Below are 15,411 nucleotides of genomic sequence, written 5' to 3'. Positions count from 1 at the left end.
TGTAGTGAACATATGGAATGTCATTAGAAAATATTCTGCCCTTCCACCCTTAGTTATAACCACAGTAATGAAAGTTTATTTTACGTCCGTCGTTGATTCTTCGGTGTACAGAATGGACAATTAGAAAGAAAAATTGCATCATCCCTTACGCCCTTCTTAATCTAATAACTTTTCTTATTCTCTTCCATTACCATGGCTTGCTTCATGGTTCTTGTAGATACTTTATACCTCCCGTCTTTCGCTACATTTATTACCAATATTTATTAGAATTTCAAACAACTTCTATCATCATGCTTTTCCTATCTACACCATTCCACAAAGTTGCATTTAATTTCCATAAGTCTTGCCCCCATTATCATTCGTGAGACGTGCCTCTCCTCTGCCGTAACTTTTATTAACGAATACTCTCTACAGCTGACAAAATATTTTTTCTTTTAATAGATGATAGATTTCTGCGTTAATATTGAACCCATACCCTACAGGTTCTGATAACTGTGCTGTGCTGAAGCAACTCCCATAGCACAATTTTAATCTCCACTAGAAAATGGATTCAACATAAAATAGTAGAATATCAAATAAAAACATGTCATTAATTCAGAGCACATCTGTGCAGCAGAAACAAAAGGAGATCTCTACGGTACTAACAGGGAGAAACTAACAAGCTGAAACTGTTCTGAGAGGCGGAAGATATATCTGCAGTTACATAAATCCTACACAGTGCTTTTAATTATCCTTGGGATGCCAGTTCCTAAAGATTTTATAAATTTGGATGGATTGTTATCTATGCTTTCTGTCTTTTTGTCTTCAAACTTTTGTTAAATTGTGACTCTGTTGCTGGATCCCATATGTTCTCCAAAACATCAATTTCTTCTTTTCTCCCACAGATAGTTCCTCCTCCGTGTAGAATCCGTCAATGTACTCTTTCCTCCTAACCTTTTTTATCGTTTGACAGTGCATTCTATGTTCGGCACTAATTTTTAGTTCCCCAGTAACGATAATTCTATGCTCGAAATGTGATCGTAACTCATTAGTTAACATTTTTACCTCCTATTCAAACAACAGTCTATCTGCTACATTTTGTTTATTTATTTGACCTGACCTACATCGGAGCATGGTTTCACACATACAGTACTTTTCCTACATCATAGCCACCTAAGAAATACCTACTTTAATATCACAAACAGTATTAAATGATTCGAGTGTCTGTAGCGGCAATGTGAGGAAATGATACTGACAATGAAAACGCACTGAAGTAGTGGGATCGAAGTTTTCCGGAAGTGAGAGCAGCAAGTATATTCAGGGAGAATGATGGTTTCGTGGCGATGGCCCGTGGGGTGCATCAGTCGTTAAACTGCTGTCTCCTGACAAGAAAACATAGAAATAATAATCTGTGCACAACCATGTTGAAAGCAAAGTGAACGGAATACTACAGTGTATACTATTAGTGCGCTAATGATGAATAACAACAATAATATGGTGTTTGAAATAATCAGCAACCAGTTGCCAAAAGGAATTATTCTTCCTTTTACCGGTTTCAGGCACTTAGTGCCCTTCTTCAGAAGGTTACAATAAAGTAGTAGTACCAGTTTTGTAGAAGCACTGTGAACCACAAGACCACAGCAATATGAGAATACAGTTGCTGACGATGGATCAAATAGTAAAGAATAACACTGTAATAAGTTGACAAATAAATATGGAAGTACGACTAATTGGTTACAGATAAGAAAGAAACAATAAAAAACAAATTAGTAATGAAGTAAACGAAACAGTTAACTCAGTATTTAAGTTAGGATTAACTATAATCCACAAAAACAGTGTAAACGCAGAAACTAACTGCACCAAGAGCTGACATGTTTTTAGCTCCCTTAGTAAGGCTTCCAAGTTTTCTTGAATTGCAGACCGATCTCTTTTCCATGTTTGATCTTCAGCATTGTATTGCCTTCATTTCTCCATATGTTTTGTAGCCCAAATCTCGAAATCGCGGTGTTCAAAATGTTTAATCTTTCAGAGATAAGATCCTGTCGCAATGTCAGACTTGTCTGCAGATTTCAAATCCTCCTCTCTACGATATGAATGTCACTATTATTAGTCTAGATTCAGTAGACCCTAGCGCCCTATGCCCTAATCTACGACTTCTGTCAACGCTATCATCGTCATCTGTAGGCCTAGATTCTCGCTCACATGATTCGTCACTATAGCGCTCTATTCTCAGTTTGTTTTAATGATTTGCTCAGAGCAAGATTTCTCATTCATTCACCTCTGTACGACAGCACCAGTAATGATTTGGGCAACAAGCCTGAGTGCGTCCTATGCTTCTAGCATGAGGCTAATGATGACGTGAACGAAGCCGGGCTATGGGGCCACAACTATCAGTATCGGATTTTTTGAAATGGTGGTGTAAGCTTTACTGTGTAAAGAATTTCAGCATCTGAGCAAATATTTGCGAACTAGCTGAGTTGAACACATAGAGTGAAGAATCGCTTTACGAGAAGAATATCGTATTACGTATATACACGTATAAAGCAGACTGTAATTTTCGTAAGAACACTCAGATGAATGAAGCAATGAAGACATTTGCTGTCAACGACAAATAGCACGTTCTGCTTATGGACTTTCATTACGAGCGTAGTTTTCGAAGAATATCCGAAGCTGAACTGGTTAAGAGTACATCACTAAGCTACGTCTGTTAATACTAGATTATTAAACTCCGTAAAATATACATTAACTAGCTATTTAAGTACTTCCGGTATTTCAGATAGCACGTACTATAATGTAATTTTTTTAGGCTTATATACAATGCAAAAGCAAAGTTGCATGAATTTTTTTTTATTATTATTACACTGACACATGTTCCTTTCCTTCGTCTCCTGTACGAAAGATAACAACTAAACACGATGCATGTTCTGGCCGTTATGTTAAAACTCTAAAGGTAACGTAGCTGTATCAGTTTACTCCCATTTCTCAAGAGTGTTTTATCAGAAAATGAACAGCTGTTTACATGTCCTTTGCGTCGACGCCATATTGCTATTCTAGACTGCTGGCTTCAGTGACACCAGTGATACTGTGTACGTTACTGCCAGTCTAATAACGGTTTTCTGTGTGTTGTTGGCGGTGCTGCACATTGTTTGACGGTTTTTGATTTTAGGAGCAAATTGACGGAAGATATACTGAAAGTGAATTGCTATTGTAACACAGGGCACTTGTCACACGAATCTTGATTATATAGGCCTTACTGCTTCATAACACCGGAACTTGCAAACCGAAGTGGCGCACGTTACTGACTCGCCGTCGAAGTGATGTCTCTTTACATCTGCCACATGTTTCAGTAACTACGAAGGTACATCAGAGCCCTCTTGTCTCATTATTTGAACGCAGATCATTTAGGGCCCTGTTAAACTCTGAGCGCAACTTTGGTTCACTTATAACGTCCACATCAGTCTCCTCCTTTTGTATAACACACTGTAAGGTACTACATAAACAATGGGCTGTTATTGTATTCTTAGAGAAACGAGTTCCAAATTCTCTTCCTGCCATCTTGATCAAAGTTGGGTGTTCTCTAAACCACTTCAGGCCAACAGCGAGAGTAACCATTAATCGTAATCACAGTAAGTCTCATAGCTAATGTTTGCCGAAATCTAACTCGTGCCTCGTTTCTAAAGAGGAATCGATAAGTTCCACACCTCTAACCTTTTGTCGTCCATTTTAGTGTCAACTGCGAATAGTCACAACTCAACTGTTCGTGATTTACTCAGATACATACAATATCACCGATAACAAATATAAGCCGACTGGCAGATTTCTCGTGTGAGTCCAGTTCGCGAAATCTGTTACGGCTATAGATTATACAGTGGTTGTGAAAGCTTTAACACCTGACCATCGTTATTATACGTCACCTACTCATATGAAAAGAGAAGTGCTCTTCTCCCTAGCACATTTATGGAAACATTATGCTATAAGTTCAAAGTATGGGCACAAATGCATTTAACTACAGAATGGGTCGCTTGTTAGCCTGCAAACTCTAGCATCGTTACATGTACCGTTTTTATCTAGTATTTGTTAGTTGGTAATTCTCTTTTCCAGGTTCAACAGTATCCTTCTGAGAATCCCGGAAGTGAGTTATGCAGTGGACCTCTGCGATAGGATGGAGCGTCCGCGTTTCATCATGAGTCACTTACCAGTCGAACTGCTGCCAGACGGCCTCTGGACCGTGAAGCCAAAGGTCAGCTAACCGTAACAAAGCATTTACGTCTCACACTGGGAATCTCTACCGTTCTTTCGCTGTAGTAAATATGATTCATTTTGTATAATACCGACAGAAATATTTCACTTTCAGTTGTTATCATTTTTCTCCGAAACAAAAACTGTTAAATTGAACCTCCACAGTGAAACCTTACTTCGATATCAAAATTCAGTCCGAACTGTCACAGATCACGTACATGAGACAAAAATAATACGACTCGATGAGTAGACTTCGATATTGAGCTTTCGTCTGGCTTAGTACATTTGTACGTGGGGGTTATATATATGCTACTTCCAACTGAAGTACAGCCATTATTATACGTAGGAACGGTATTGAAATCAGTGTATTTGAAAGTATTAGCCATAATCTGTTCCCGGATATTAGTGGTTAAATCCGCTACAGTTGAAAAAATGACTTGTTTCTAAAAAGTGAAGCACTACCCCGCTTCAGGACTTGTATCCCATATTCAGGTGCATCTGCAAACAAGCAGCTGTAAACATTGTTAACACAAGAAAAGCTAAACAATGCCACCAGGAATTCTTTGGAAAAATAACCCATGTGTACATTAAAAAGTGAGTCCATAAAGCATGCATAACTATGGTTAAAATATGTTAAAACAATGCATCCCTGGTACATGGCTTGAAACGTTCTATCCTCTTTAATCACAGGCCTACAAGAAAGACTTTTGCAGAAGAGGACCTACATAAAGGGACAAAGGTCCTCAGTTAAAGGAGAGGAAACACCTGTTGCAAAAATTTGTAAGGTATTAATGGAGTGACATCCCAAATCCTCATTACTAAACATACAACAGTCCTAGCTTCAGATCCTGCCAAAACTGGATAGGTGGTCTTTCGAACAGTAAAATGTCCAAAAATAGGTTTATATAGATTTCTGTCATGTGTGAAAACACAATATAACACTATTAGTCAAATATGGGACTCACGAGTGCTGCATACACACCCATCACACTTGTACCAAAAACAACCCAACGTTGAAATGCCGGCGGGAGTGGCCGTGCACCTATAACGTAAGCACGAGCACTGGTCACTCTAGCTGAGGGTAAAAATTTGAGTTAAAAGGAACCAGAAAGCAGCATTCACTGCAGTGAAGCTAACTTCTCCTATCCATCAGTGAGCCACTAATTACAGATTACTGTGTCTACACGTGAATACATTGCAAAACAATGAATAGGGTCCAACCATAACAAGTGGACATAATTCTTTAATGCCACTAGAGAACTCATGTAGCACAGTTAGAGAGCATAATCCCAAATTGTTACTAGTTTGTACTTATACAAAGCTGTGGAAGAACTAATGGAAATGAAAAGAAAGCTACCCGCTATTATAGCAGAAGTAGCTACAAAGAGAAAATTCCCAGATGTCAGCAAATGACCATGATGAAAGGCAGCGCGTGTGCAGAGGGGACAAGTTTGTGCAGCATATAATTTTTTGGCTTGTGCCCAGTTTTCTTTTAAAGAGTAAAACACACCACGAAAGGTAACTTGGCATTTTAGGTTTAGAGGAAATATTTTCGAAACTATGATACATAAAAAAGTTTTTCATATAATAGGTGACAGGTAATTAATGTTCTTGAAAACTGTGTAATGAACTTTTGTAATAATCAGAAATTTTTCAAAACACCCCATCATGATTAATTAATGTCGGCGCCTGTGGCCGAGCGGTTCTAGGCGCTACAGTCTTCAACCGCGCGAACGCTACGGTCGCACGTTAGAATCCTGCCTCGGGCATGGATGTGTGTGACGTCTTAGGTTAGTTAGGTTTAAGTAGTTGTAAGTTCTAGGGGACTGATGACCTCAGCAGATAAGTCCCATAGCGCTCAGAGCCACTTGATTAATTAATTTTGAAAAGTTAAATCTTTTGTTGGAACATAAATCAAAGAAACTTTCAAGTTATATACCTTCCTGTGTAACAAAGTTGCTTTCTGAAATACGATTTCTGGAAAATAATCCGTACACAATGTGTTGTCGGAATGAAACATCTGGCAGGTTAAAACTGTGTGCCGGACCGAGACGCGAACTCGGGACCTTTGCCTTTCGAGGACAAGTGCCGGCGCCGACGTACCATGAAACCCGTTCTAGCTCTTCGTTGATCCGTTCACTCAGTTTCAGAGGGCAGCTAACCCTCTGACTGAACACGATGAGCTACCGTGCTGGCAACTGAGCTGCAAAAGCACGACTCACTACCCGTCCTCATAGCTTCAATTCCTCCAGTACCTCGACCCCTCTCTTTCATACTTCGCAGAAGCTGTCCTGCGAACCTTGCAGAGCTAGCACTCCAGGAAGAAAGGATATGGCGGAGACAAGAGGTAGCTCATATGGCACGGTGGCTCAGTGTGTTCGATCAGAGGACTGGCTGCGCGCTGTAATAATAATAAAAAAAAATACTCAGTAAAATAAGCAGCGATCAACTTAAACGGTTACCCTGTGACGTCCACCCAGACCAAACGCAACGAACAATACCGAACAAAATGAATAGCCGTAAAAAAAAAGAAACAAACAATGATAGAGCACTTACCCGCTAAAGGCAAAGGTCTCGAGTTCGAGTCTCGGTCTGGCACACAGTTTTCATGTGCCAGGAAGTTTCATATCAGTGTACACTCCGCTGAAGAGTAAATATATAATTCTGTTGTCAGAATGTTTTCAACACATCAAATTAAATTATCTGAAGTATATGGTTTTGTTTTAAATTGTTATTTACGTTTTATAATCGAACCGAGAATTCGAGAATCTCTTTTTGAGCCCCCAAATATCCTTCTTACAGGAGCGAAAACTGGTAAACAAAAAGTGTGACCAATTGAAATATATTTGAAAGACATTTTCATTTACAGTGAGAGAGGAGAAACATTATGGTCAAGCTGCGCTCAGTGGTACATAATCAGTTCTCTTCGACAGGGCTTATCAAAGTTTAGAGGATCATCCTTCACAATTTGATATCCTGCTGAATTTTGTTTTCTATTGCCTTCTTCCCCTCAGGTATATTTCGTGAAAAATTTTCATTCACTTTATGTGCTTTATTTAAAGGAATCATAAATTTAAGCATTATTTTACAGGCTATCATTACTGCAATTACTTTCTGTCATAATAATGAGTTACTTCTTATTTTTAATTAACAACATATATAACCTAAAAAACAACGAAGCCATGAATGTAAAACGTAAGTTACAATATAAAAGATAAAACGTATATCAGTGAAATAAATAATTAGGATGGGAATGGAACTTGAGATATTTTAATTAGGCGCGCTGAAAATAATTTGACAGCACATTGTGCAGAGCTTATTTTTCAGAAATGGTATATTGCGAACCAGCATTATGGCTCAAGGATGTCTGTGGCTTGAAAGTTTCTTTAATTTATATTGTAACAAAAGGTTTCAATTTTCGGAATCATTTAATGGTAATGGGGTATTTTGCAAAATTTCACACTATTAAAAATGTTGACTGTTCAGTTTTCAAGAATATTAATTACGTGTCGACTTGCATATGAAAAGTGCTTTTTATATATCGTCGATCATCGAAAATAAGAGAAACGTTGAGACGTCCCCTTTGAACAATTATACAAGACTGTGCTTAAACTGACGCACAATATTTTCAGCGCAACGCAATCTGACTTTCAATAATCTCTACAAGAGAATGGCCCTGACTAACATTAAACTATACCTTTTACAAATCACTTACCTCACAAAAATCTTCGCTACTCAAGCCACTGCAATACAGCGAGCGCCACTACTGCCAGCTAAATAAAAGATTCAAACTACTGAAGGCACTAACTACTGATAGGGATAGTTAGCAAATGAAAAATATTAATAGAGAACAAACAATGTATTTACCTTGATATCATCATATATAAATATAGCAGTTCATGACAAATTACAAAACTCCGCCATCTCTCTCCCCACATCCACCACTGCTGGAGACTCACCTCCAACTGCGCAACGCTACGCGCTGTTCGCAGCCAGCTGCCTAACACTACAATGACGAGTATTACAACAATGCAAAGCAGCCACAGGCTGCACACAGCACAGCCAGTGATTTTCTTACTGAGGTGGCGTTACCAATAAAAAAACCTAAACAGCCTACTTACATAGCCCCCATGCTCCCCACAAAAAACTTTACAAATTTTTTTGGGCACTGGCCAATACATATTTGTTAAAATTTTTCATAATCGTAATTACAATAACAAAGAAATCAAATGCACACACTTATTGATACAATGTTGGTCAAAAGCTAAAATTTTCTCACAGTCCATAAAGACAGTCCTGATCATTCATCACAATAACATTTCAGTGTTTTTCTCAAAGTCTGAGCAGTAAATGCACACAGAAGTAGTGGATTTCCATGCAGTCTTGAAGAAGTAGCGTTGTCCTTCCAACGGAAAGACAGTGCTGATTCTTGACATGCTGACAGGTAATGGGCCACAACAGAGCAAACCCACAGCGGAGTCAGTCGAAGTTTTGAAGAGTATTGGTGGTTAGGTCATCACAGAGCAGACACACTGTAGTCCTGGTAGAGATTACGGTATTGGTGGGCCACCAGAGGTGCAGACCCACTGCAGTCCTTGTAGAAATAATGGTACTGGTGAGTCAGCAAAGACGCAGACCCACTGTAGTCCTTGTAGAGATAATGGTATTGGTGGATCATCAAAGATGTAGACCCACTGTAGTCCTTGTAGAGATGGCCAGCAGCCATCTGTTGTGACTGTGCAGGTGCACAATCACCATTGAAGAGTCTTGCGGAGAATAGAGCAAGTCCATAAACCACCACTTGTGCACTCACAAAGTTTTTGGAATTGTCCTTAGAACCAGCAATGCTGTTATCCACTCCCTTGCTGAATTATTAACACACATGCAAACACTATCAGTCCCTACTTCTCACATATTGTCCATATACTATGACCAACAAAAACGTGTGCAGTGAAATGTAACTTACAAGTTGCTTAATTTGATGAACTGGTGTCAATTACAATTTTATAACATAAGAACACAATAACAAAGGTACAAAACACATCATTAAAGAACATAACAATACAGATAACATTTGTAGTACAGGTTTTACAATAGAATAGAAATAAACATATACATCAGTGTTACAAAAATAATGACATAAGTACATACATAAAGATCAGAATAAATTGTGAAACATCAACTTCACACATGAGCATTAAAATAAAACAGAATAAATAATGTCTAAACATCTTTACAAGTTAAATAACATATTATTAAAACCAATTATATTTAAGGATAACAGTATTCCTCATCATAGTGAATAGTATTAGAAAAAAAATTATATGAAACTACACAGAGACAAGAAGAAAACAAATACACAAGGGTACACAAACACATAGTGGGATAACACAAGGGAAGGACAGGGTTTGTTTTACTGCAGTATTTTGCAAACAAAACTTTCTTTACTTCTCGGAGATCTCCCTTCGTTCTTCATTATTTCCAAAAAGTCCTATCTATACCTGCTTTCTGTACTTTTTTTTGTATAACTTCTCAATGCATTTCTTCCAATTCATCACAACGCAGTCTCTTATATAGTCTACCCCCTCTTAAGCTAAACTAAATCTACTGAGCTCAGATGCTAAACTAAAGGACGAGGCAATGCAGCAGCATAAAACAATTAACACAAACAACAATGATAAAAAATAGAAAAGGCAAAGCAAGCAGCATAAATTAGCAAAGCAAATGCAATATTACAACTAATATAAGGCAATGAGCTGCAAACAAGAAATATAAATCTGGCTTAGCAGAGTAACACAAATTAAAATTCAGTAGCACTATGCCTGGCAAACAGCATAACTTATACCTAAACATGACAAAGTTCAAGCAGAAAAAGTATTACACTAAAAATGGCCATGTCTAATACCTATGTCACATCTTAACACTAGAGTGCTGCATCACGAGAACTTACACTAGCAGATAAGTTAACAAATCGTAAAGAAATTATTTATGCAATTCCTGTGAAGAGAAATGTCTATTTATGTGCCCTCATTTTCTTGGAAGTAGATCATAAATTTTTTATTGACTCGATCTGTAGGCATAAAATAACTACATTAGTACATAATATATTAAATTTTATTTTAACCAATGCTGCAGTGCAGCTAGAAACTAGATATTAAACAAAATGAGTAAATATGTACAAAGGAAGGCATGAAACATTATTCATTAGCCATAGGGCATTTCATAAGGTAGTACAGAAAATCTCTCAACTCTCGTAGAAAGACGCTTGTCATAATCAGGTGTGCAGATGTAAAAATGTTTCCAAGTTATTATTAGCGTGTCGTATTTACGATGCTTTCTACAAAGGAATGTCAATAGCGAGGATAATAGCCTCCCCTTTTTTTTTCTACCACCTAATGGCTTTTTCTCAAGGCGGCTGGCACACCTGGCCACTCACAACGAATTACGTCATGGTCACTTGCTTTTCATACCGAAATATTGACGACAGCAGTTTTCGCTACAGTAACAGTCTCATATAAAAAAAATTCACAGGTTGAGAATTTGGTTACAAATGTGTAGAAACAAAATCTTATGAATATAACAGTGTCTAAAAAATTTTCGCCGGCATTGTGATACATTCACGCATTTACGCACATTTCATAATTCTAAAATACGATTCTTGGTTTCCAACATCCTTTTCCACAAAGCAGAGTCCCCCATTCATTACTCCTTACCTTATTACACATATACATATTCGTCGACACTTCTTCAATATTTCGTCATAACAGACATGTAGCATAATCAAATTCCTCATATAGCATCAGCTTCTTGACCATAAACATACCTCAGCAGCATAATACACATCGTCGTCGTGATAATAACATCATAACACCTCAGTCAACTCTCAAAATCGTCGTAGCTTCCTCCAATAATTTCAAAACCTAAAAAAAATTCTCTGCTCATGTCAAAAGTGTCATCTACCTCAAATGTACTTTAAAATCATGCTCCCTTGCCAAATACATCATTCAAAGCTCTCATAGTATCACAATGGTTCCTAAAAAATATGAACAGTTCACAAAGTACTGACAAAATGCAATTTCATACGTGTGAAGTTATTCAACTGTGTAATTATGTAAACATCTGTCACGAATGTAGTAAAAAAAATGTTTATCTCTCAGTTAAATGATCAGATAGCTGTGTAATTTGTGTGTTAGAGAAATATGGTACCGATGTGTAAAGTTGTATAAGCAAATACCATATTAGCTAGGGCTCCTTGTGCATGCCAAACACATAGTACACAAAGTAGGCGTGTACCCCCCTGAGGATTAACGTAATTATACCCTCAGGTGTTACAAATTTCAGCAATGGAATGAACTGTATCAAGGAAAACTTTCTTTGTAATTCAAAAATCTTTAAAAATAAGTGTTTTAAGTATAAGATTACTCACTCAAATGCGGGTACTGTAGCGCTAAACTGTGCGTCTTGTCGCAACATCATCTCCGTGGAAGTGTCGTAGTTATCGTCCTCCGAAAGCGAAGTTCTGCAGAAGTCAATGTACTTACCTCAAGATAAACAAAAGTGAAATGCTTTGCGTATAGATATCGTAGTTATTACGCTTATTCTTGTGATGAAGAAAGTACTGTACTGTAACGTATTGTTGTGCTACGGAAAACCCTGTCTCATTGTAGCTATACTACAAAAGTTACTACTAAAACATGTTTTACTTTCCGGAAGAATTCAGAAAAACTGTGCATATATAAAACAGATACACCGCAAAAGCAACAAGGTAAATTGTGTCACACATTAGTAGCGTCATGATATAGTCGTGTAGCTGTCAAATAAACTAACCACTGTGTCACCTGGTATCTCTCAGAAAGCACCTTGAATCCATAATGTATTTGCAAGTAAACCAAAATGTTGCATTAAAATCTCATTAGCAGTACTGGTAAATGTTCTAAGTATGTGAGCCTTATAGTCGTTACGTAATCGTGTAACTAACAAGCAAGAATGTACAAATAACAACACTGTGTTGTCTGTTCACAATAACAATGCATTCGTAATTTCTGTTTAAAAATGTTCCCTAGGTTCTAGACTGGATTTTCAACTTCAAACATTGTTGCATGTTAACAGTTTCTCAGTGTGACAAAGCATACTAGTAGCGTGAAGTGATAAATTTTATAGCGAAGACAAAGTTAAAAAGCAGATTATCTTTCAATAAACGGTTTTACATGTGAAATGTGGTGTAAACCTTTACTCTTCATAGTACTCAGACTTTCAACTGAAAAGCAATTGTCATGTTTTATACATCGGTAAAGAATGCTAAAATTTTTCTCAAGGCTAGCGTCTTATGTTATTTTTCTCGGAGCCAGCGGGCGCACGCGGCTCCCTGCGGTGCGAGTCATTGTCTGTTCCCTTGTTGGCGCGCGTCGTTATTGGGATTAGGAGACCTAGCTTCTACAAATTCACGTTGTCGAAAGTACCCTGCTCTGTTTAAATCCCGCCAGTTTTGATGTAATTCAGGTCTGTCGTTACGAATATATCGTCTGTCGTCATGTCGGTAGGTTCCGTAGTTTCTTCCTTGTCCGTCACGTGGTGGAGAATTTCTCCCTGAATCGTAACTGTGCGCCGAACTGTTGCGTCTGAAGTTATTCTGTCTCCCTTGATAATAATAGTTCTGATTCCCATATTGTCTGTTTCTATGGTTATTTCTGTCATATTCATTACTACGGAAATGCGATCTTTCTCTGTATCTATTATTGTGCCAGCGGTTGTCATAAGGGTGGTGTCTGTTTTGGTCACGATTTGTGTTGTGAGAATAGCCTTGTCGTGTCCAGTTATTATTTCTGTCATCACGGAAATGTGGCGGATGTGACCTGTAATTGTTGTTTTCATGTTTTCGCGTTTCGCGATTGTCAGTGTCAATTTCTAATTCTTGTAAGAGTCCCTGAAACGCTTCAATGTCGTCTTTGCAACGTCCTGCTAAAATAATATGTCGTAAATGTTCAGGCAGTTTGATTAAGCAAATTCGGATGAGTTCTGAGGGGCTGTATGGGTTTGAAAGATACTGATTCTTATGCAACATGTCGTCAAAATATTTCATAATACTGGAAAATTCAGATTGTTCGAAACGTTTCATCATTATGATGCTATGTTTTACTCGGTCTTGTGTAGCTTGAGACCAATATGCTGAAAAGAAGGCATGATAAAATTCTCCTTCACTGTGACAATCGTGAATGGCCGATCGCATTCTTACAGCTGGTTCATTCTCTAAATAGCCACACATAAATTCTAATCTGTGTTCTAACGACCAGTTGGGAGGAAAACAATGAGAGAATTGGTGGAGCCACGCTTGTGGATGAATGTCGTTGCCAGAATTCTTAAATGTTTTAAATTTACGTGTAGTAATGAAGAGCTTATAGTCAAAATCATCATGTCGGCGAGTCGCATATCGGTCATTGTTAGGTCGTGTCGGCCGTTCCATCTCAAAATTTGGTGCACATTGCCAGTTTCTTTCATAGCTTCCGAAATGCCCTGTGTTATTATTTAGCGTCTTTTCCGTATTTCTAAGTCCCTCTTCCCGTGTTGGGGCGCGAGTGTCCTCTGAAATACGTAATTCTTGTATTACCTGTGTCAGCTGATCTTGTACTTCCCGGATTTCTCTTTGGTGTTGCGTATTAATTTGATTCTGATTTTGTTTGAATTTCCTAATTTGTTCATACTCTTCTGTGTCAGTGAAGGCTACGGGTCTTGTGTCATTCAGATCATCATCTACCTTTGTAGATAAGTTAGTAACCTGATCCAAAAGTTCGGCTACTTTCTCCGATAGTGAACACATTTCATCAGTGTGTGTTTCTGAACCAAGTTTCAGAGTATCTACTGTGTCCTTTAAGTTTTCCTGAGTTTTTGCAAGTTGCGTAACCGAATCGGTAGATGCAACTGAGTCAAATTTTGCTTGCAAGGTCTCATGATTTTCATGAACAATAGTTTCCAGTTCCTTTATGGCTGCTTCGTGATTCTGTAGTGCATTTTCATGCCGCGAAAAAAATAGGTAGAAAATGGTCACATATTTGTGTTTTTACGTCATTACATACTTTTTGACATTTAGATTCAATGTTATGTAACTCAGTAGTTAAATCTTCACGTGTTTGTTCAAGCGTGGTGTGAAGATTTTGTTCCATTTCGTCTAACTGTTGCTGTGTTTGTTTGTGGTATTGTTCCATTGAGTCTAACTGTTGCTGTGTTTGTCTCTGATTTTGTTCCATTGTGTCTAAATTTTGAAGATTTTGTCCCATTTGTCTCTGATTTTGTTCCATTTGTTGCATTAATTGCAATAATAATGTATTAGTGTCTGGAATCTGTTTCTCTATGCTTTTTGGCAGTGCATTTTCACCGGCAACATGCACATTTTGATAAGCAGAAAATGTGTCTTGACTTATTTGAGAAAACGGTGAGGACCCAAATCCTGAATCTACAGTATTTGCGAGATTGTTTCCTGTCATTTCGGATTCCTGAGGCGAGCTGTTGCCGACCGGTCGATCGATAATGCTTCTCTGTTCTCTAATTGTTTCACTGTCTACACCATTGTTTGCCGCCCGCTCCATTTCCCTATGCACAATTACCAGATTATTACTTTGAACATCAGTTAATTCATTACTCGGTGGCGCTAACACACTGCTCTCGTTTTCACTGTCATTTCGCAGTTTACTTTGGAGCCTAGTATTACGTTTTTCACACGCCATTATTGTCACAGTATTTCACACGACAACACAGAAAAACACAATTTGAAGAGCAAAAATAAGAAAACACATTAACATAACACTGAAAATAATATCTAGTTAATTGCAGCTGCGAAATACTTGGTGCAAATGTACATGCATACCACAACTGTTTTACTGTACAACAATGAAAAACTACAACTACAATGGAAATTCTCTCTATAATTACGCGCTAGCAATAAACAAAATCTACACTAATTACACAAACTACAAGAAAAAATCAGAAGATTCCAGTGAGGTATCCTCGGCTAAGGGTCGACATATGAGACGTCCCCTTTGAACAATTATACAAGACTGTGCTTAAACTGACGCACAATATTTTTAGCGCAACGCAATCTGACTTTCAATAATCTCTACAAGAGAATGGCCCTGACTAACATTAAACTATACCTTTTACAAATCACTTACCTCACAAAAATCTTCGCTACTCAAGCTACTG

General features: G+C 37.9%; 1 protein-coding gene across 3 annotated transcripts in view; it reads left to right on the top strand.

Annotated features, from left to right (window-relative positions):
• The window catches only part of LOC126262951 (luciferin sulfotransferase-like), an 80,315-nt gene that overhangs the window by 45,384 nt on the left and 19,520 nt on the right, over positions 1–15,411 (top strand). For all 3 annotated transcript variants that reach the window (XM_049959893.1, XM_049959895.1, XM_049959894.1), the window contains one exon: positions 4,081–4,219. In XM_049959893.1, coding sequence (XP_049815850.1) covers positions 4,081–4,219 — 139 coding nt within the window. The remainder of the gene's footprint in view (positions 1–4,080; positions 4,220–15,411) is intronic.

Source organism: Schistocerca nitens, chromosome 6, assembly GCF_023898315.1.
Source record: "Schistocerca nitens isolate TAMUIC-IGC-003100 chromosome 6, iqSchNite1.1, whole genome shotgun sequence".
Lineage (NCBI taxonomy): Eukaryota > Metazoa > Arthropoda > Insecta > Orthoptera > Acrididae > Schistocerca > Schistocerca nitens.
This window is presented reverse-complemented; position numbering and strand designations above follow the sequence as displayed.